At 38.3% G+C, this 22,837-nt stretch overlaps 1 protein-coding gene across 2 annotated transcripts in view; it reads right to left on the bottom strand.

The window, feature by feature from the left end:
• NAALAD2 (N-acetylated alpha-linked acidic dipeptidase 2) overlaps positions 1-6,363 on the bottom strand; it is a 70,632-nt gene extending 64,269 nt beyond the window's left edge. Inside the window, exons 1-3 of one of the 2 annotated variants that reach the window (XM_078058670.1) lie at positions 6,117-6,362; positions 5,524-5,727; positions 5,316-5,427 (exon numbers count right to left, since the gene is read on the bottom strand). In XM_078058670.1, the coding sequence (XP_077914796.1) occupies positions 5,316-5,347 (32 nt within the window). In that variant the 5' untranslated portion in view covers positions 5,348-5,427; positions 5,524-5,727; positions 6,117-6,362. Of the gene's footprint in view, positions 1-5,315; positions 5,428-5,523; positions 5,728-6,116 lie in introns of both variants that reach the window. The other variant, XM_078058669.1, reaches the window with a different exon arrangement.
• Between the last annotated feature and the right edge of the window lie 16,474 nt (positions 6,364-22,837).

The following is a 22,837-nucleotide window of genomic DNA, read 5'->3' as shown; positions in this document are numbered from 1 at the left end:
AAATTACAAGGATGCATAGCCAAAAGATAAACAGAAATGAAATAAAATTTTACCAAAAAAGGCGCAAAAAATGAGAACAAAAATAGAGTAAACAAAAATAAACAGAGTAAACAGAAAACAATAAATTACTAGACTTAAGTTTAACTATATCAATAGTTACATTATTTGTTAATGGACTAAATATTCAAATTAAAAGGCATAAATTACCTGAAGGAATATAATAGCAAACTGCTACTATCAGCTATCTACAAAGGATACACTTTAAGATTACCAAAATGTATTGAATATCACGTGGCAATTAAATGCTCTCTATTGAAGGTACATTTTAATTCTAAAGAAAATAATAGATTAAAAGTAGATGGCAGGGGCGCCTGGGTGGCTCAGTCGTTAAGCGTCTGCCTTCAGCTCGGGTTATGATGCCAGGGTCCTGGGATCGAGCCCCATATCGGGCTCCCTGCTCAGCAGGAAGCCTGCTTCTCCCTCTCCCACTCTCCTTGCTTGTGTTCCCTCTCTCGCTGTCTCTCTCTCTCTGTCAAATAAATAAATAAAATATTTTTTAAAAATTTTTAAAAAGTAGATGGAAGAAGATATGCCATGTAAATGTAAGTGTAAGGAAGCTGATGTGGCAATATTTATACCAAATAAAATAGACTCAAAGATAGAGATTACAGAAGATAAAGGACGTTTCATAAAGATAACAGGGTAGTCTGTCTTAAAGACTTAACAACATTAACGTGTATATGCCTAATCAATAGTCTTAATATATAAAGCAAAAATTTACATAATTAATGGGGGAAAATATACATTTTCACATTCCTGGAGATTGTGACCCCCTTCTTGATATAATTTGACCCCCATGCCCCCAAAATCAGTAAAGGAGTCACTAGATTCCTAACCAGATTAAAAAAAAAGAATCATGATCATAGAAATTGATGCAGAAAAATAACCTTTTGACAATATCAATATCCATTCATGATAAAAAAAAAAAAAAACTATTAGCAATCTTGGAATAGAGGGGAGTTTCCTTAACTTGATAAAGAGCATCTACAACAAATCTTTAATTTTTTTTTAAGATTTTTATTTATTTGAGAGAGAGAGAGAACATGAGTGGGGAGAGGGGAAGAGGGAGGGAGAGAAAGAGAGGGAGAATCCCATGCAGATTCCCTGCTGAGCGCGGAGCCCCATTGCACTGGGGCTCAACCCCAGGACCGCAAGATCATGACCTGAGCCAAAATCAAGAGTCGGATGTTCAATCAACTGAGCTACATAGGCGCCCCTACAACAAATCTATAGACAGTATCACACTTAATTAGAAATTCTGAATGCTTTCCCCCTAAGGTTAGAAACAACAACAAAAGATGTTCACTGTCACTCCTATTCAACATACTACTGGAATTTCAATCAGCACAATAAGAACAAAACAAAAACCAAACAGACAAACAAAAACCCCAAATGTAAAACACATACAGTTTGGAAAGGTAGAAATAAAAGTGTCCCTATTTGAATATGGCATGATTGTTTACATAGAAAATCCCAATGAATCTACCAAAAACTCCTAAAGACATGAGTTTAGACAGGCCGCAGGATACAAGATCAACACAAAAATCAACAGTATTTCTATATACTAACAACAAACATGTGGAAACTGAAATTAAACACAATACGACTTACAATTGCTCCAAAGAAAATGAAATACTTGGATATAAATTAAACAGTACATATCCAGGATCTGCATCCTAAAAATTACAAAATGTTATAAAAGCAAACAAAGAAGATCTAAATAATTGGAGAGACTATGTTTATGGATTAGAAGACTGGACACAGGAAAAATGTCAAGTACCCCGAATTGTTCTATAAGATTAGTGTGATTACTATCAAAATCCCAGCATAGACATAAGTATGTTTATTCTATATTTTATATGAAAAGGAAAAGGATATGGAATAGCTAAAACAATTGTTTAGAAAAATAAGATGGGAGGAATCATTCTACACATTGCTGAGGCTTACTAAATAGCTTCTGTAATCAAGACCATGTGGGACTGGCAGAGTAGACTCACAGATTAATAGAGCAGAATAGAGAACCCAGAAACAGACTCACACAAATATGACCAACTGATCTTTGACAAAGGTGAAAAGCAATTAAATGGAAGAATGGCCTTTCAACAAATGGTGCCAGAGCAATGGGACATCCATAGGCAAAATAATGTACCCCAGCCAAACATTATGTCTTATGCAAAAATTAATCACAAAATTAATGTAAAATATAAAGTATAAAATTTCGGGGTGGAGGGAAGAGAGGGGAAAAGAGATCTAGTCTAAGAGTTCTTAGATATGAACCTAAATGCATGATCCATAAAAGGAAAAAGCAATAAATTGGACCTCATTAAAATTTAAAACTTCTAATCTACAAATAACTCCGTTAAGACATGAAGAGACAAATAACAAAGAGGGAAAAATATATGAATACCACAAAGCCGACAAAAGACTTATCTAGAAAATATAAAGAACTCTCAAAGCTCAATAGCAAAAAAACAAAAAACAAACAAAACTATCCAAATAGAAAATAGGTCAAAGACATGAACAGACATTTCACTGAAGAGAGTACAAATGATGAATAAGCACATAAAAAGATGTTCAATATCATTAATCATTAGGGGACTGCAGTTTAAAAATCACAATGAGGTATCACTATGCACCTATCAGAATGGGTAAAATTAAAAATAATGATAATGTCAATGGAAAACATTAAATAATACAGCTACACTGGAAAGCAGTTAGGAAAATTCTTCTAAAACTAAAAATGTATTTACCACACAACTTAGCAATTTTTACCCTTGGGCATTTATGCCAGAGAAATGAAAACCTATGATCATGTAAAACCTGTATACAAATGTTAATAGCAACATTAATCATTATTCAAAAACTGATCATAAATGCCCCTCCATGGATGAAAAGTTAAACTATAATACCTCCTTATGACAAATGAAAAAAAGAGACTGAGAGACTCCATATTTTAAAGATGTTACTTCTCTTCCAAATTCATCTATAGAGTTGATGCAACTTTAATAAAAATTCCAGGTTTTCTGTAGGAATTCAGAAGGTTATTCTAAACTTGGAAATGCAAATGGCTTCAAATAGTCAAAGCAATTTTTGAGAAGAAAAATTTGTAGGATTAACTCTACCTGATTCTCAGACTTATTATTAAGCTACACTAACTAGCAGAGTGTAGTGTTGAGATCTACAGATCAATAAAAGAAAATGTAAAAATCCAAAACCAGGTCACACATATAAGGTCAAGTAATTTTGGACAAAGATGCCAAGACAATTCAATGTGGAAATAAATGTTTTTAAAACAAATGTTGCAGGAGTAATTGAATCTGTATTTAAAAAATAATCAACTCTTACATCATACCATACACAAAAATTAACTTGAAGTGACCAATGACCTAAACATATAAGCTACAGTTAAAAAACTTCTAAAAGAAAACATAGAAGAAAATCTTCATACTTCTAATAGGCAAAGTTAGATAGAACACAGAATATGAAACAGAAAACCAAGAACTGGTCAACCAGACTTTACCAAAATTAAAAATTTCTGCCTTTCAAAAACTCCACCAACAAAAAAAGGCCAGCCATAGAACAGAAGACAATATTCACAATACATGTCTGACAAAGGAATTGTACCCAGAATACATAAAGAACTCCTACAATTCAATAAGAAAACAAAACAGTTTAAAATAGGAAAATATGTGAACAGATGCTTTATGAAAGAAAATATGCAAATGTCCAATACACATAATGTTTAACATCACTCATTATAAGGAAGAGGCAAATTGAAACCACAATAAGATACCACTATATACTCATTAGCATAGTTAAAATTAAAACAACAGACAAAACTAAGTGTTTACCAGGATGTACAACAGCTGGTGCACTCATGCATAATGGGTAGGAATGTAAAAATGTTCCCACTTTTGAAATCTATTTTCTTAAGAAGTTAAACATATGCTTATCATCCAATACAACCATTCCAAGAGAAACGAAAATATATGTCCACACAAAAACTTGTAAACACATGTTCATAGCAGCTTTGTTAATAGTCAAAAACTAGAAACAACCCAAGCGTCCAACAACTACACATTACAAGATATTCATACAATGGATAAAACTCAGCAATAAAAAACAATAAACTGGTATGTGCAACCTGGATGAATTCCAAAATTATTATGCTGAATGAAAGAAGACACAAAAGTGTACATACTGTATGATTCCATTTATATAAAATTCTCAGAAATGCAAAGGAACTCAGTGACCTAAAACTGATGGGTCACTGTGTAGGGCTAAAGGTGAAGATAGGAATAAACTGCAAAGGGCATGACATAAAATTTCTGTATCTTGTTGATCTATTATACATCCATCAATACTGTCAAATTTTAGGCTTTTTTTTTTTTATGTTTTTTTTTAATCTATATGTTTTATTTTTTTTTTAATTTTTTTATTGTTATGTTAATCCCCATACATTACATCATTAGTTTTAGATATAGTGTTCCATGATTCATTGTTTGTGCATAACACCCAGTGCTCCATGCAGAACGTGCCCTCCCCAATACCCATCACCAGGCTAACCCAATTTTAGGCTTTAAAAGATGCAGTTCATTTTATGTAAATTATATTTCAATAAAGCTGGTTGGGTTTTTTGTTGTTTTTGTTTATTTAATGACACTCCTTGAGAGAGTCTGAATATAGAAACACATATGGTGACTGCCTTCACGGAGTTCATTATCATTTCCCTGAATGTCACGCTTTTTCACACTTAGAGGCTGGTGGATTTGCACTGATCCTTTTGCTCTTATTTTGTCCAGTTTGTGTTACTTATATTTGCAAGTGGGACAAAGGTTTAATTTGTGGCAGGCAATCTGAAACTTTAATCTCTCCTCCTTTAAATCTGAGTTTACAACCATCTAAGTCTTCCTGACTTAGAAGAATGTGACCTTCAAATAAAATTGCTAATTAAACCCAGGCATAAGGAAGAAATAACATTCAGTTGCAGTCTAAAGTTACATGAAGTTGAAACATCTCTTAATAAAGCAACCAGGTACTTTTTCTGTAGATTAAGTTAGAGAAGAAAGACCCACTCCTGCAACATTCAAATACATTTTACGCTGAGTGGTTTAAAGGGACATTTTAAACTACCATAAATTAATGAGATCATATAATTTCACACGAGTACCCATATGAATATAACCAGTTGTAATACACTTCTCACTCTGCAATATTTTCAACATTTTTAAGACCAAACATCAAAACAAACTTACCGGAGAAATGATTTAATATTTTCAGCTTTCATCTCAGATATGAGTTTCCACCGTATACTTTGATGATAGGGTGGTGAAGTGGTCGTTTCTTTCAAAGGCTTAACAAACCAGCCTAGGGGAGAGAATACATATACCTATTCTTACCATATACGTATATAATTGCTTTTGACTTTTACAAAAATTAGAAGCCAAAAAAAATAGTCCTTACTTCAGAAATAGCTCAAAGTGAGCTTTATAAAAATGTTCATATTAAATGCAGAAGTCCTTCAAATTCTGCTATGCAGTGTAATTTTGAGTTGGTTAAAACTAGTTTTAGGAGATATTCTTTTCATTTTCCTACATGTTACGCATCAAGGCATGGGCCTCTATCTTTCTTGTTCTCCTTGGGGTGATCTAGTTCATAGCACAGCGCCTGACACACAAGAAACATTCCACAAATATTTATTTAGTAAACGATGAAGGGAGGGCAGTTTTTGCAGTGCTGTCCATATTAATTGCTAGTTTTGACAAATAAAACCACCTTTTTCATGCCTGTGGAGAATGACAGCTCTGACCTAACAGCTCTTGACAAGTATCTTGAGCTCATTGAACCTTTAATAAATCTGAATTTCAGTCACACTTCATTAAGAAGGTCAAAAGGCATTCCATTCGGTTTCCAGTTGGGCTGAAATTCACAGAATTGGCCACACGCAGGGAGCTCAGGGAGCCCGCACAGCCTCCAGGCTTGTTTTCTCTCATTCCTCCCCAGCCTGGCAGGGAGAAGCACCAGCCCTGCAATGGGGAGAAGGGGTTCATACTTACCCACCAGAAATCCTGCCAGGAAAGATGCCAGCGCGGCAGCCAAGTACATCCAAAAGTAGAGACGGCCCCTGGACTTCGCCATGGCTCCCTGGGGACGAAGCTTGGGGCTCCAGATAGAGCCAGCCTCTAGCCTGCAGACCAACAGAGAGCACGCCAGGGGAGGCGGTGAACGCTGGCCCACCCGCAGGCTTCCTGCAAAGCTGGGCTGCCACCCCCGCCCTCCAAACCCGCAGCAAACAACTCCCACTCCCTCTGGTTCTCAGTGGGCCTTAAGGGGGAAAAGGAAATCCGGCAAGGGGAGGAGACAGAGCCTTCCTGTTGGCCGGCAACTCCCATAATGTTGATTCTGCAGTAACCAGGACAGTCCGCTGTGGGGAATGGGGAGGGGGTGGCTAAGGAAAAATGTCCCTAATGGTTTCCTAAAGAACTCAACTGTTAACCTTAAAAATAAAACTATGTTGTTTTACCGACAAAAATGGATCAAGAATAGCAGAAAATTACAATTCCAAACATGCACGCTCCAGCAGAACCACAGGCAAGGGTGAGAACAAAGGAGAGGGTTGGTCCTTCATAGCTGAAAGCTGGGGGTATTTGGTAGGGCTGTTGTAAACATAAAGTCCATTGGAGTGAACTAAAGTATAGTGGCTTTTCATTAGCTGAGTTATGACAGTCTCTCTTTGGCTGAGCTGTTGCTGGGGGGGCAGAAAACCTTTCCTCCTCCTGCTGGGGAGTAAAGCAGTACCTACTTGCAAGGTATATCTCTTCCTGTTGGCATCTGCAATTGGTGGTGAGTGGTAGGATGAGAGAACTTCCTTCTTCCGGCTTCCCCACTCCATTTTAGTGAAGTTTACCTTTATTAATATTTACATTTCCTCCCTTTGATCAAGACATTTCCTCAAAAGCATCACTGATCAAGAGTCAGGTTTTCCATATTTTGTGGTTTTGTCCCTTTTGTCCAGGAAGGACCTTTCCTAGTTGTCATGGCCCATGTTCCACTTAAGGCCACATTACAGTAACAGGGAAGGTTTGGAGAGAGGTTTGGAGAGAGAACCACCAGCATCACCTTTCTGAGTACATTGTTTTCACAAAAGTTTGACACGGAACAAAATACAACAGTTGAAATAATTATACAAAGCATGACAATTTCAAATTGTGGTAGAATAGAGGTCAACTGGTACCCTAGGTCAGAAAGTAGCCAACTAACATGTTTATTGGCACTTATTCCAACTAAGGGGAGAAAGGTTCTCCTTACGAAAACAAGCCTGCAGTCATGTATGTTTCCTGGAAGTCTCCCCTTAAAGCAACCATGAAAGATGAGCAAGATCACACGGAAAGAATTAGCGGAGTACATCTGGGAAGATACAGTACAGTTATAAACATGAAGCAGTAGCTGATGAACTTGTTGCAAAACAGCAACACTTCAAAGATGGTTTAAAATGGTATTATCTCAAAAGAACGGCTTGGAAGCAAATGTGTTAATATCAATGAAAAGTTGTAAATTTAGAAACCATGAATTTAGGTAAGACTCAGGAGTCAGGTCGTAGTTCAGATGAAAGACTTCTATGAATTCTGACCTTCTCACCCTTCAGAGAAATCTCACAGGATCATGCGAAGGTTGTTTCCAAAAGGCCATAGTCAAAAGAAGACGTTTCCCCCTTTTGCAAAAGTTTGGGAAATATAGAGCATTTTCTTTCCATAAAAGAGAAAGCAGCAGTGAACAGTGAGAAAAAGGGATACAGTCCTGGTCCAGACATCGTGGGAAAGTGGTCTCATTAGATGTCATCTGCTTCAGTTCCAGGAAATCTTCACTTTCAGGTCATCAGCTGGTGTGCGGACCCAGTCAGGGTTTGCAGCTTTCTTTAATGTGTCACGTGAACCCAAGAATCTATTCCTTGAGGTTGGTGGCCCAAGGGTTGGTTAGCAGTTCCTGATAAGGGCCTTCCAGTGAGGTTGAGTCTCTCTGGAAGTGTCTATTCCAACAGATGAAATCTCCAGGTTGCAGAGTACTTGAAGTCTGTCTCCCATGTACTTGAGTACGTGGTGAAAAGATTGCTCTACCAAAGCACAGTTATTTTCAGTAGAAGCATCTAGGCCTTTACAATGTTAAAGTAGATCCCCTTCTATCAACTCCAAGTCAGAGAAGGGAGGGGCCTAGCGCTTAGGACATCTTGTGACCATCTCAAAGGATGAGAGTCTAGGAATCCCAAAGAGAGTGGATCTAAAATTTAGAAGACCAACAGCAGTGCTGTCAGCTAAGGTATTTGGAGGGTCTGTACAAATTTTGTCAGTGCTGTTAGTGCAACTAACTATCCCTGAAGATTGAAGATGGTATGCACAATGAAAGTTGTAAAACTGGCCAAAAAGCACAGACTTGTTGAAACACCTGCCTGGTAAAATGAGTTCCCCAAGCACTATGAAGTTCAAGAGGAGTTCCCCAGGGAGGGATAATCTTTTCTGTTTGGCTTTTTTTTTTTTTGGATTTTATTTATTTATTTGAGAGAGACAGAGAGAGCACAAGCAGGGGAGGGGCAGGGGGAGAGGGAGAAGCAGGCTCCCCTCTAAGCAGGGAGAGTGACATGGGGCTCAATCCCAGGATCCTGGGATCATGACCTGAGCCAAAGGCAGATGCTTAACTGACTGAGCCACCCAGGCGCCCCAGGGATAATCTTTTCTAGCAGAATTTAAGCCACAGAATAAGCATTGGTCTGTCTACAAGGAAAAAACTTTGGTCCAGTGAGAAAACAAACCATAATAATTAAAACATACTTATTTCCATGAGACAGGGTAGCTGTATGAAGTCCATTTGTGTGAACAGGCTTTTCTGGATACTTTGGACAGGTGGGACAAGAAAGGTAGGCACTTTTTGCAGCCTTTATATTTCCCCACCTACATTCCCAAAGATTATTATTTTGTCATAGGTCAATGGTTTAATGATGGTAAAATAGTAAACAATTATTGGATAACTCTTGTCATTTTTTCCAATTCATCATTTGAGAGAACATCCCTTTCAGCCATGACAGGTTTGGGTCTTGGTTTCCTTGAGAACAGCGTTTTGTTGGAAATATCAGTGAGGTGGTTTCCTTTAGACTCTAGGAGTTGAGTCTGGAAGGCCCAGGAAGCTTAGTAATAGCCAGACCTGCCTGCAAAAAGTATGGCATCTAATAAATTTGGGACATTGGAGCCATTTTTTATTTTATTCCCATTGTAGGTAAAGAAACTTCATTGTTTCTGTAACACTTCTAAAGTCATGAGCTACTCCAAAGGCAAACCGACTACTGATATAAATGTTTGTACATTTGGCTAAGGTACAAGCCCAAGTATGGCATATAACTAAACCTGCTAGGCCAAAATAGCCACAGGTAAAGGTATGGACTCAATGACTTCCAAAGCAGTTGTGATAGCATACCCAACACAATAGTTACCATTTTTATCCTTTAAATAAGAACCATTATTAAACCATGAAAAATCTGCATTGCTTAGAGGAGTTTCCTACAAATTGTCAAACGGAGTCAAAAGTTATCTGTCAGCATTAAGCAGTCATGAGGGATTTCATCCATGAAGGAGAGGATAATAGCAGAGCTAAGGTTACTGCAGCAACAAGAGTTATATGAGGAGCAGTCAGCAGCAGGATGTCCTAGGAGGCAAGGCAACTGACTTAAGTGTAATGAAAATTGGGGGGGGGGGGGGGGGGCTTCTGCTACATGGGACACAGGATGGTTAAAGAGGATCCTGTGATTATTTCTCCAGAGTGGCTTCAACCAAAAGGGCAGTGGCAGGAATGACTCTAAGGAAAGGGGGTTATCCCCATGCTAAACGGTCCAATTGTTGGTTATAATACCCTATTGGTTGATGATGTTCCCCTGTTTTTAGGTGAGTACTCCAAGGGCATTCCCTTCCCCCTCACATACAATGAGGAAAAGGGGAAGTTGATAATTAGGATGTCTGAGGACAAAGAGTTTTATTAGGTTTTTCTTTAAGGTCCCCAAATCTATGGCATCGTGATCTTTCCAAATAGAGTCATTTTTAAATAAAACATGTGGAAGTTGAGCCTTAAGAGAGAAGTTTGGAATTCAATTTCAACAGTAGACAGCCAGTCCAAGAAAACTTCATAAATGGCACTTAGTTTTAGGTTTTGGGAAGTTCAGGATGCCATGAAGCCTACCTGGATCCAAATGTAGTTCTTGTTCTGAGATCAGATACTCTAAGTATCAAACCTGAGTTTGAGCAAACTGCATTTTTTCTTTGGAATCTTTCTGCCCCTTTAAGGCCAGAAGTTTTAACAGGCGGATGCAGTCTTCCTGTGAAGAGGTTTGAGGAGGGGAGCAGAAAAGCAAATTATCTATGTACTATAACAAATAGAGCCTGCAGGAAGCTTTCTATCACTCAAATAGCTTTTGAGTTTTGTGAAAGGAAAAAACTGGGTGTAACCCTGGGGCATTACTGTCCAGGTGCATTTCCACTCTTCCCAAGTAAAAGCAAAAAGATATTGGCTATCCTTGCTAACAGGAATACTAAAAAAATATATTGCAATTAGAGTGAAAAGTTTGCTTTCAGTGGGAATGGGTGTCAGTAGGGTATGGGGGTTAGGAATAACAGGGTGCCAAGGTATAAAAATGTTATTTATTGTTCAGAGGTCCTGGACAAACCCCCATCCTCTGCCATTGGGTTCTCTCACAAGTAAAATAGGGGTATTATAGGGACTAGTGCAGGGGATAATGAGGCCCTGAGCCTTGCAATCTCATATTATGGGACTGATGCCTTAGAGGGCTTCTTTATATATAGGTTAATTTATTAATTAAAATTGATTAGTAACGCTTTATTAATTCTGAGGAGAAGTTCTGATGGATTTGAATCTTGATGGGAAATGCACTGTGGATTCTGCAATATAATTTGAAGAGTTTACCCATAAAGAGGATGGTAGCTGATCCAATAAGAACAAATGTCTCCAGACTCAGCTATAGTGATATCAGAAACAAGAGCAAATAAGAGCTATCAAAGAGTTATTTAATTTCCCTGGTTGACTATTTAGGTTACTACTATCAAATTCCAGAATTATTTCCTCCTTTTGGGAGGAAAATTCCAGTATGAATATTTTCTAAGAAATCTTGGCCCAATAAATGAATACGGGTGGAGGAACTAAGCAGAAGAATGTGTATCTCACAAGGGGCCTAGATAAAAGACAGACAGACAGATAGGAACCTGTTGAGGTTTATTAAAGACCCTCACTATTTGAACTGTTTTAGTACTCTGAGACAGGAGCTCCTTTAGAGCAGTGGGGTTAGTACTGGGAATGTTGCCCCAGGGTCAGTAAGGACAAACAGATTCATCCCCAATCTGGAGAGTGGTTTCTCCAAGCAGATTAAGAGGGAGGACTGGGAAGAGCCCCTGTAGTTCCTCCAAGCACCATTATTGGGAATTAGGAAAATATTGGAAAGGCTGGTTAGGGGGCTGATGGCACCTGGAATGCTTAAATTTGTAACAATTATTTTTTCCAATGTCCTGGCCCTTTGCAATAATGGCAGAAACTAGGTTTCTTGGTTCTGTAGAGGAGCCTTCATTTTCCAGAACTGAAAATTGAGAATTGTGGCCATCTTTCTTATAGGTGACTTATCTGGAATATGAGCAAGCTAGTTTGCCAAGCTGACTAAATCTGGAGTGGCCATAGTTCCCCATTCTGTCATGGTCCTTTTAACTAAAAGAGAAAGAGGCTCTTTCAGTCCACTAATAAACAGAATTAAATACCACCCAGGTGGATTCAACATCTAAACAAACACCAGAATTTTCTTTAAAGACAATTTGCACTTGACTGTAATAGATACAGTTTCACCGGGCTTTTGTGTACAAACATGAATTCTGTTCCAATTAACAGGCTTAGGAAAAGCTACTCCAATTGCTTGGTGGACATTTCCAGTGAGTGTTCAAGTATTTTGCCAAAAGTTAAGGTTTATTTCTCCAAATCCCTTTCAGGATGTTTCTGTTGAGCTAATTTTATCCAGTATTTGACCTGGCCCTCACCAACAGGCATGTGGACAGATAAATATCCTAGAAGCCAGGTCGTACATTTGAATAACTATGCTAAATTCTTCAGCAAACCTAAAGGGGTCCTCAGTCACTTAAGGAAACTATGGCTCAAAATTCAGCCTTACTGCAGGGAACCTAAGACATCTGAGGTTTATTTAGATCCTCACAAGACTTAACTTTATGGGGTAGATTTTAATACACTCAGGAGAGCAAGTTCTGGGAAGAGATTCAGAGGAAAAATGAAGTTCAACAAAAGGATTAGAAAGGGGAGGAAGCATATACAGGAGGAAAGGCCGGCACAAAGGATCAGAAGAAAATAGCCCTGGAGGAAGGGCCTGTGCACAGGGTGGAGGCCACGTGTCTGGAGACAAAATGGGGGGGCGGGGGGGGGGGGGGGGGGGAGAAGTCCTCAGAAGCCATTTTGATTCCTTTCAATAGTTTGCCTCAGTTAATTTAGAAATAGTATTTCACAAAGAAGCAAACTTAGAATCCTAAAAACACTTAGAAGCCTCAAGGTACCAATTAAAGAGGCATCCCATTCAGTTTGTTTTGTTTTTTAGCTGGGGTTTTCTAACTGAGGAAATCAAAAGTTCCCCATAAAGACCATTAATGTTCTAAATAACTTGTGATTAAGTTGGCCCATTTAATTAGAATTGCACATGAGGAGGGACTTCTGCTTTTAAACATAAAACCAGTGGGGGGTGCCAGAAGGAAGGACCCCCTCAAGGCATTTTGATGACTAAGATTCCATTTTTTTGGAGGTATTCTCTAGAGCAAAAAGGAAAACCTCCTGAACAGCACAGTTCCAATAGGAACATCCTGGTTCCAAAAAGGAGTCTCACCCAAAGCCAGCACTGTTCCAAAAGGCACAGTCTGGTTCCAAAGAGTCAGACCAAAAGCTGAACAAGTACTCTCAGAAAGGGCAAGGCCTTAAAATAGATTCCAAATAAAGCCTGTAGAGATCGACACAAACACAAAGAGAGCAGAGATCCAGTGCAGGAGCAAACTTACCCTCAAACTCCAGGGTCGGCAAGAAAGCAGTGAGCTCAATTGGCTCTTTGGGGTCTGGAACCTGTTTGCTCACCAGCCTTGGAGTTATTGGGGGGTCTTCTCGGGATCCCATATCTGCCCACCAAGTAATGTTAACCTTAAAAATTAAGCTGTCGGTTATTTCACTAGCAAAAATGGGTTGATTCGGGAGTTGCAGAGAATTCCAATTCAGGACATGCAAGCTACCAGAGAACAAAGGAGAAGAATGTTCTTTTATGGGGGCGGGCAAAGGGGGAGGGAGAGGAACTGTTGTTACAAACAAAAAGTCTGTTGGAGTAAACTGGGAGTTTGAAGTATGGTGGCTTTTCATTGGCCGACTGTGACAGTGTCTCATTGGCTGGGCTGTTGGGGCGGGTTATGAGCTTTCTCATTCCTGCTGGGACAGTAAAGCAGTAGAACTAGGAAGGTACATCTATTCCTGTTAAGGTCAGCAATGGGCGATGAGTGGTACAGGAGAGCTCCCCCTGCTGTCCTCCCCACTCCATTTTAGGGAGATTTCCCTTTATTAATTTTCACACTATTTGTCTCTTTGCCACCCCCATTCCAGTAATTGCTGAATTTCAGCAGCAAGGTGCATTTAAGTACTGCTTTTTCTTCCCTGTTGACAAATTCCCTGCTGCCAAATTCTGTCCTAATTCCAACTGGTCCCACTTGGGAAGCATTTCTGATCCTGGCTGCTCCACCAGGATGCATTAGTTCCCTAACCATACATCAACAAAATTTGATGGGATTGAGTTGTTTTGTCAATCACTACCTGAACAACACTCCAAATTTCTGTAATTCTCAGTTTCTTCTGTACTGGAGTTTTTCCATGACCTGACTGAATTATTATAGGTTTAAATTAATAAGATTAACCACTTTAAATGTCTAGCACCATAATGGACAGTAGGTTCTCAACAAACATCATCCTCCCTGTCCTCCCCTTCTTATCAGTTATAGAGCATTTCTTTTTAAAAGTGTTTAGAAAGGGGGCGCCTGGGTGGCTCAGTTGGTTAAGCATCTGACTCTTGATTTTGGCTCAGGTCACAATCTCAGGGCTGTGAGATCAAGCCCCACACCAGGCTCTACACTCAGTGTAGATTCTGCTTGAGATTCTCTCCCTCTCCCTCTGCCCCTTCCCCTGTTTGTGCATGCACAGGCTCTAAAATAAATAAAATAAAATCTTTAAAAAAAAAAAAAAGTGTTTAGAAGATTTGCAAAATGGTGGTCTTTGTTAATAGGACTCCTGCATCCATCTATTTCATCCTAAAGAATATCTTTAGCAATTCATGACTGAATTCCTTGTATCCAACTAAAAGCAGTTTTGCAGCCAGAACAAACATGCCTAGTAAGTAAATTTTGAAGGGGATAGTACCTCTATGGTTATGCTCCCAATCTTTATTGCATTGTCGAGGCCTTGATGATCTTAGTTAAGGCACCTCTCTTTGGTCCTAACAAGTTGCCAGAGGAGTCTATAAATTCATTTTTAGTGAACTGTAATTGCTGATAGATATCATATATCTTATAGATTTTTCCCTTGGAACTTTTGTAGAATCCCTGAGAGTTAACTTCGAGCTAAATTATCTTTAGTCAACTAATTGATCTCAAAATATATGTAATTCAATGCCAAAAACCCACAAATAATCTGATTTTTTAAAATGGGCAGAGGACCTGAATAGACATTTTTCCAAAGACAACATACAGATGGCCAACAGGCACATGAAAAGATGCTCAACATCACTTATCATCAGGGAAATGCAGATCAAAACTGTAATGATGCACATTTGTCAGCATGACTAAAATAAAAAACACAGAAAATACAAATGTTGGCGAGGATGTGGAGAAAAGGGAACCCTTGTGCACTGTTGGTGGAAATGTAAATTGGTGCAGCCAGTATGGAAAACAGTATGGGGGTTTTAAAAATAGAAATACCGTATGACCCAGTAATTTCACTGCTGGGTATTTGCCCAAAGAAAACTCAAATACTAATTTGAAAAGATACATGCACCGCTATGTTTATTGTAGCATTATTTACAATGGCCAAGATATATAAGCAACCCAAGTGTCCATCCATAGATGAATGGATAAAAATGTGGTATTTTTAAACCATGAAATATTACTTGGCTGTAGAAAGAATTTGTCATTTGTGATGACATGGATGTATCTAGAGGGTATCATGTTAAGTGAAATAAGTCAGAGAAAGACAAATACCATATGATTTCACTTACATGTGAAACCTAAAAAACAAAACAAATAAACAGATACTTAAATACAGAGAACAAACTGATGGTTGCCAGAGAGGAGGTGGGTAGGTACATGGGCAAAATAAGTGAAGGAGATAAAGAGACACAAATTTCCAGCTATACAATAAGTCAGAGAGATGAAAAGTGCAGCATAGGGAATCTGGTCAACATTGTAATAACACTGTATGGTAGCAGATGGTGGCTACGCTTCCTGTAGTGAACACCGAGTAATGTAGAGAATCACTGAATAAATATATTGCTTACCTGTAACTACTATAACACTGTATGTCAATTATTCTTCAACAATAAATATTTTAAAAATACTTCTATATTGCTAAAGAGCCCTAACTTGAAAGAGCCCAGCTCTTGCAATCCTTTACCATACCTTAACTGATGACTCCAGCATTTTCTATTTTAGAGATGAACACCTTCAAAAAGATATTTTCATAACAAAGCAAGTCCCCCCACCACAGCAGCTGCATATATAGAATGAAGTTATTCAAACAGAAGCAAAAGCCAATCAAGTAACTATACTCCTCAGGGTTTAAGAAACATTTTGCCTACAGCATCCATAATTGTTTTTATTAAAAAAATGTTGGAATTTTAATAAATATCCAGTTTTTACTTTAACAGTAGGGTGACAAGTGTCTTCTCTAGGTCACAACAATATCAAACATTCTTTGTATCAGTATACACAAAAACATGCTACACATATACCTTTTGAGGACCTATTATATCATTTATCTCTAAGCCCTTGGCTTTTTCTATCTGCCACCCATGGGACCACTGGCTATTGACTACATCTCTCTCATCTCTAGATGGAGAAAGAGAAGGTAGGAACTAATGATTAAAATGATTTATTTGAGGGGTGCCTGAATGGCTTAGTTAGTGTCCAACTCTTGATCTCAGCTCAGGTTTTAATCTCAGGGCTGTGAGTTCAAGCCCTGTGTTGGGCTCCATGCTGAGCATGGAGCCTACCAAAAAAAAAAAAAAAAAGAAAAGAAAAAAGGACTTATTTGAGAAATTTGTTTTTATATTCCTATCTCAATTTTTAAGTAACTGAAGTTTGACTACTAGAAGACATCAGCATATTAATCAGCACAATTTCCCAACTTGATTAATCTCCCCAAATTAAAATTATTTATTCAACCAATATTTACTGAAAGGTTATAGTATGCCAGACATTTGTTTTTGGCAGCAAAGAAAGTTTATTGAATGATAGCAAAGTGACAGTACAAAGCTCCTGAGGAGGGAGGGGACCCAAGAAGGTTGCCCTAGCATGCCAGACATTGTGAAAAATCCCGACGATATGATCCTTGCCTTTAGAAAGCCTATGATATAAGGAGAAGGCAAATATTGAATATGTAATTAAATGTGAAGATTTCTAAGAAAAAGCAGTATTACCTTAACTCTGAAGGTCGTCGCTGCCTCAATAGGTGGCATCTGCAATCTTTATCTTGCCAATCCATTGTAAAAAAAGTCTGGTTAGCTGGTTCACCAAGTCTTTGGCTTTTTGTTAATACAGATACAAACTCATTAGTAGGTTAAATTGCTCTTATACAATCTTTTCTCCCCTCCCTCTTCTCACATCCTAAAAGAACCAATCTTACAACTTCAAAGTTCAAATCCCATCAAATGGGTCACAGTAGGATTTGAAAATAAAGTGTGATATGTACTAATAAGGTGGTATATATACCACCATACATACCAATGTATGTGTACATACCAATGATTAAGATTTAATAAAGGAACAGTGTTTAGCTGTGCCACACATTTCATGTTTTGTCTGAAGATGTTGCCTTATCTTTCACACAAGAGGGATCACCTAGATATTCACTGTACAGGTATGGACATTATGCCATTAATGATGTCACAAGGTGACAGGATGATCTGGTTATCCAGATAGCAAGGTTCATTTTCAAAAAAAAGTGAACAGTTGGTATCATGATGGCTGTGATTCGTGACAAGAGATATATCCCAGTTGAACATTTTTAAAATCCTGGGTGCAAAAACTGTCAAAAATCAGTTTCAGACTTAAAATAAGATGTTAGAATGTTAGTATATTATACGGTATGCTATAGCCTATACGGCAAGTAAGAAGTTAGAGGAAGTATAGATAGTGAGAAAAGGGTAAAAGACTCATAAAAGTGGGAAGAAATTTTAGAAGTAAAGCAGAAAACCATGATTGGATGATTTTCTTCTGATGTCACAATTACTCTACTCAACAGTATATGTAGACATGAGAAAAGGCCCACCAAGTGAAAGTGTAAAGCGGACAGGGCCCCCACCCAGACCCTCCCATCAACACAGGACGTGTGTAACCACGATGCTAACATTCCAGACAGAAGCTTGGCCCTGGTAAGTATATTATTTGGTCTTTAAGCAAAATTTCCTGCTCAGCATTTCCCACCCCTTATCATTAACATGTGCTTTCAGCTTGTTTTCCATGACAGCTTTTACCTAATAATGCTAAGATTGGGGGACTCCTCATGCTTTTTCTTGCAGCACTCTTATCATCCAGCCTCATTTATAGCCTCTATCCTCATGTACTTTCAGTATCATTCAATTAGGAATAAATCTCTCTAGATTTTTGATCTCCCTTCTAACCCTTTCTCTATTCCATCTTACCTGACCCCTGTTTTCACTTGATGATACCCCTCCCTAAAATCAGACAGCTTTCCACTTCATGGGGAAGTGGAAGTGAGTTCCGTGGTGACTCATGGGGTCAGAGAGAAAGGATGAATCTTTGCTCTGCACCATTATTGGCTTTTTTGAAGTTGCTACCTTCTGATTTTATCATTTGCTTCCTATTCTCATCCTTAAACCCAGTTTAATGCCAAGATGTTCTCCCACCTTTGGCAGTGGTTTTAATGGCTTCCTTGTAGATTAGATTCTGGGTGCACCTCTGGGCCTTCACTCTTTGTTTTCTTTCACACCTACATCCAATCCACCAGTAAATTCTACTGGCTCTGCAATCAAAATATAGCTTGACTCCAGCTGCTTCACCAGTGTTCTAATCTTAGCTGCAATCATCTCTCATCTAGACTCCTGTATCAGCCCAACTGGCCTCTGCCTCCACTGTTACTCCTGTATAGACCATCTCTGACTTAGCTGAGTTTTCTTCCTAAAGTAGCAATTGGATTTTGTTATTATCCTTCAAAGGTTTCTCATTAAACTTAAAAAGAAATTCAGACCTCTTAGAGTAGCAGCCAAACCCACTTGATCTAGCTTTTAAATCTCACCTCCCTTCAGGGTAAGACAACACTAAGGAAACATATCCAAGACAAATTCATAGAGACCAGGAAACTACCACATCAGCAGAGATCTCCAGCATCACAAAGAACCAGACAATCCCAAAGGGAGACCTGTGGTACTATACCATCCTAGTGATAGTGTAGCATGCCCATATGTCTACAGATGAAGGAGGCTTGGTAAACAGTAAATGGCCAAGAAAGTTCCTGGCCTTCTTCCACACTATTGTCCAAGGGTCCCTAACAAGGCAAAACAGCAAGAAAGGAGAACCCACTATTTTAGAATTGGAGACAGTTATTGGAAAAACTAAAATGTTTTTATTCCAGTTATTAAATGATAACTCCTCTTGACCACCCAAACTGACCAAGGACAATATAATTCATTACAATGACAATATAATCACTATTCTGCAAGCCTTAGTCATAATGAAGCTCAATCCTACAGTTTCCTAACTTCATTGCCAGTATTTGGGACTCAGTGCTTATCTCTGCTAAATCTCCAACTATCCCAAGAAAGGCTTCCAGACATTTGCCAGGCTTCTCACTGCTCTTAGCTTTCATGTAGAATGCCTCCTTTTTCTTAGACCCAGACAAACAAGGCTATTCATGAGTAAGTGAAAGAGGTTTTCAGATAACTAAGAAGTGAAGTTATTACAGACTTTGGTTCATAGAAAGAAGGTGGAAAAAAATCCAGGAGAGAAGAGACAAAAGGGTAAAAGAACCATGGTGTGGTCTAAGAGGATATGAAATAACTTGTTCAATGAATGCTCTCTGGCTTTCACAAAGACCAACATTTTAACAACTTATCTATCCTAACTTTTAAAACACAGGTCATTCTTTCACTACAACACTAAATTTTTAACCAACATAGACATTTTATTTACTTTTCCTTAAAGTCTCTTTTCATAAATAAGAATGCTATTTGAATATTTTATAAAAGTTACTTTATGTTGGAACAAAATATCTGAGGGTAGCTTACATCTTGCAGAATAGGGTAAAAGTCCCTAAAACTAAATACATAAAACTGGACTTAAGATGCCTAAAAAAATCGAAAGCCATTCCCAGGACGTTGACTTCCAAAAGATTTAAGGAGCACTAAACTGCAACAAACTTGGAACGATTGACAGACCGCAGGACCATTATCCTGGTCATTCTCGTTGTCATCTTTTGAGGAAAAAGGGTGTGGCGAGCAGGCTTACTATACTTACTTACTTACTACAACATCTTAGTATCAAAACATTGTGTTTTCTGTACTGCTTAGAGAAGACTGTCCTTGCAATTTATTGGCCTCAAGAGACGCATTATCCCTTCTCTTCCCCAAGCAAAATACATCCAAGGAGAGATACTCTATCCTAGTAGAAAATCAGCTTTAATGAATTTTATACCATTTCTTACTTAGTTTAGGTGAAACCAAATTTAAAACTAATCTGTAAATACAGAATTTGGAGTGAGATAATTCCTATTTACCTTCCACTTTAAAAATTGCTTTGGATACTTGCTCTGTAGGCATTGGGAAACAGCATCTCACCCAGATGAAAGGGTGTTGACTATACTTAAAACAACTCCAAAATTAAAAATGTAATTATCATACGATCCAGTAATTCCACTTCTGAGTAGTTGATGTAGATGAAAATACCAATTCAAAAAGATATCTGCACCCCCATATTTATTGCAGCATTATTTACAATAGCCAAGAAATAGAAACAACATACATGTCCATTGATGGATGAATTAATGGGTATTAAGGAGAGCATGTGTTGCACTGGGTGTTATATGCAACTAATGAAATCGTTGAACACTACGTCAAAAACTAATGATGTACTATATGCTGCCTAACTGAACCAAATAAAAAAAGAAAGAAAGAAAATGTGGGAGAAGGAAGATGGCAGAGTATTATGATCCTGAGTCACCACCTCCCACGGACACACCTTGGCAGGGGACCCAGCACAGAAGCAGCAGTTTGAAAATCACCTGAGTTATACATGAAGAAAATTTATTGACTAATTTTAGGACACATGCCAGAGAGTCAGGAATCTGTGGGAGCTTTCTCTGGAAGCAGGAGTGCTGGCAGGTGCCATTTTTCTTGCCCTCCTTCAGCCTAGATAACCAATGGTTGCAGCATCAGTTCTGACACTCTCCATTTACCTTGTTTGCACCACTTGCCTGCCCTGGCATTTCCCTATAGACCTGCCCCACCCAATTTGCTTACCTCAGCAGGCAGCCCCTCCAAAGAGCTCCTGCCCTGCCTCACCTAGGAGGCAGCTTCAGTCAGGACTGGTGTCCCTCCAAAGTGATTACTGCCCTGCAACACTGGGCAGGTGACCTCAGCTGGGACTGCCACCCCTTCAAAGGGATAGGAAAGCTAATCCCACACACTAGCGTGCCCAGCTGCAGCTGGGCCTCTCAGCTAGCTGTGCAGGAACAAACCTTGCTCCACCAGTGCATAGCAGCAGATGCAGCTGATTACTGCTGACAGATGGGATGAGCGCTGGCGCCACCCACCAGCACACCTGCTGTGGCTGCAGTAGGCCATGCAGGGGACAAGCTTTATCCACCAGTGCACCTAAAGAGCTGAGGCTGAATCATAATAGGGGGCATACACAGGGGACACCCTTGGAACTTCTGTTTTGGTGACCGGGGGGAGTCGTGTTACAAGGCATCATAGGGACATCTTCTACATAAGGTCACTACTTCTAAAACCAAGAGATGTAGCTGACCTATAAAATACATAGAAATAAAAAAAACACAGAAAGTCAGACAAAATAAGGGGACAGAGAATATGTTCCAAATAAAAGAATAAGATAAAACCACAGAAAAAGGACTAATTTAAATGGAGATAAGCAATCTACCTGATAAAGATTTCAAAGTAATGGTCACAAAGATGCTCACCGGACTTGAGAGAAGAGAGGATGAACCTAGTGAGAACTTCAAAGAGATAGAAAATAAAACAAATAACCAATCAGAACTGAAGAATAGCTGAAAATTTAAAATATGTTAGAGAAAATCAACAGCAGATTAAAGGATGCAGAAGAACGGAGTAGCAATCTGGAAGACTTGGTAGTAGAAAGCACCTAAGCTGAACAGCACAAAGAAAAAAAGAATTTAAAAATGAAGATAGACTAGGACATCTACAACAAAATCAATCATAACAACATTCATATTATAGGTGTTCCAGAGAAAGTGGGAGAAAAAAACTTATTTAAAGAAACAATAGCTAGATAAATAGCTAGGATCAATTCCTAGAAATAATCTTCTGACACTGAATCAGGAAGAAATAGAAAATTTGAACAGTCCAGTTACTAGTAACAAAATTGAATCAGTAATCAAAATAAAATAAAATAAAACCAACAAACAAAACTCCAGGGCCAGATGACTTCACAGGTGAATTCTACCAATATTTAAAGAATAGTACCTATTCTTCTTAAAATATTACAAAAAAATAGAAGAGAAAGGAAAATTTCCTAATTCCTATGTTCTGATACCAAAACAGGACAAATACACTACAAAAAAGAAAATTATAGACAAATATCTCTGATAAACATAGATGCAAAAATCCTTAACAAAATATTAGCAAACTGAATTCAACAATACATTAAACTGATAATTTACCACAATCAAGTGAGCCTTATTCCAGGGATGCAATGGTGTTTCATCATCCTCAAATCAGCCAGTGTGAGGCATCATGTTAATAAGAGGAAGGATAAAAACCATATGATCATCTCAATAGATGCAAAAAACACATTCGACAAAATACAACACCGATTTATGATAAAAACTCAACAAAGTGGGTTTAGAGGGAACATATCTCAACATAATAAAGGCCATATATGAAAAACCCACAGCTAACATTGTACTCAATGATGAAAAGCTGAAAACTTTTCCTCTTAGATCAGGAACAAGGCAAGAATGTTCACTCTCACCACTTTCATTCATCATAGCTCTGGAAGTCCTAGTCACAGCAGTAAGATAATAAAAAGAAATAAAACGTATCCAAATTGGTAAGGGAGAAGTAAAATTTTCACTATTTGCTGATGACATGATACTATATAGAAAACCCTGAAGTTCCACCAAAAAACTATTAGAACTGAAATGAATTCAGTAAAGTTACAGGATTCAAAATCAATAAACAGAAAATTTGTTATTTCTGTAGGTTGATAACAAAGTAGCAGAAAGAGAA

The sequence above is a fragment of the Halichoerus grypus genome, chromosome 11, assembly GCF_964656455.1.
Source record: "Halichoerus grypus chromosome 11, mHalGry1.hap1.1, whole genome shotgun sequence".
Lineage (NCBI taxonomy): Eukaryota > Metazoa > Chordata > Mammalia > Carnivora > Phocidae > Halichoerus > Halichoerus grypus.
Note: the sequence above shows the minus strand (reverse complement) of the source record. Positions and strands in the feature narration are given on the sequence as shown.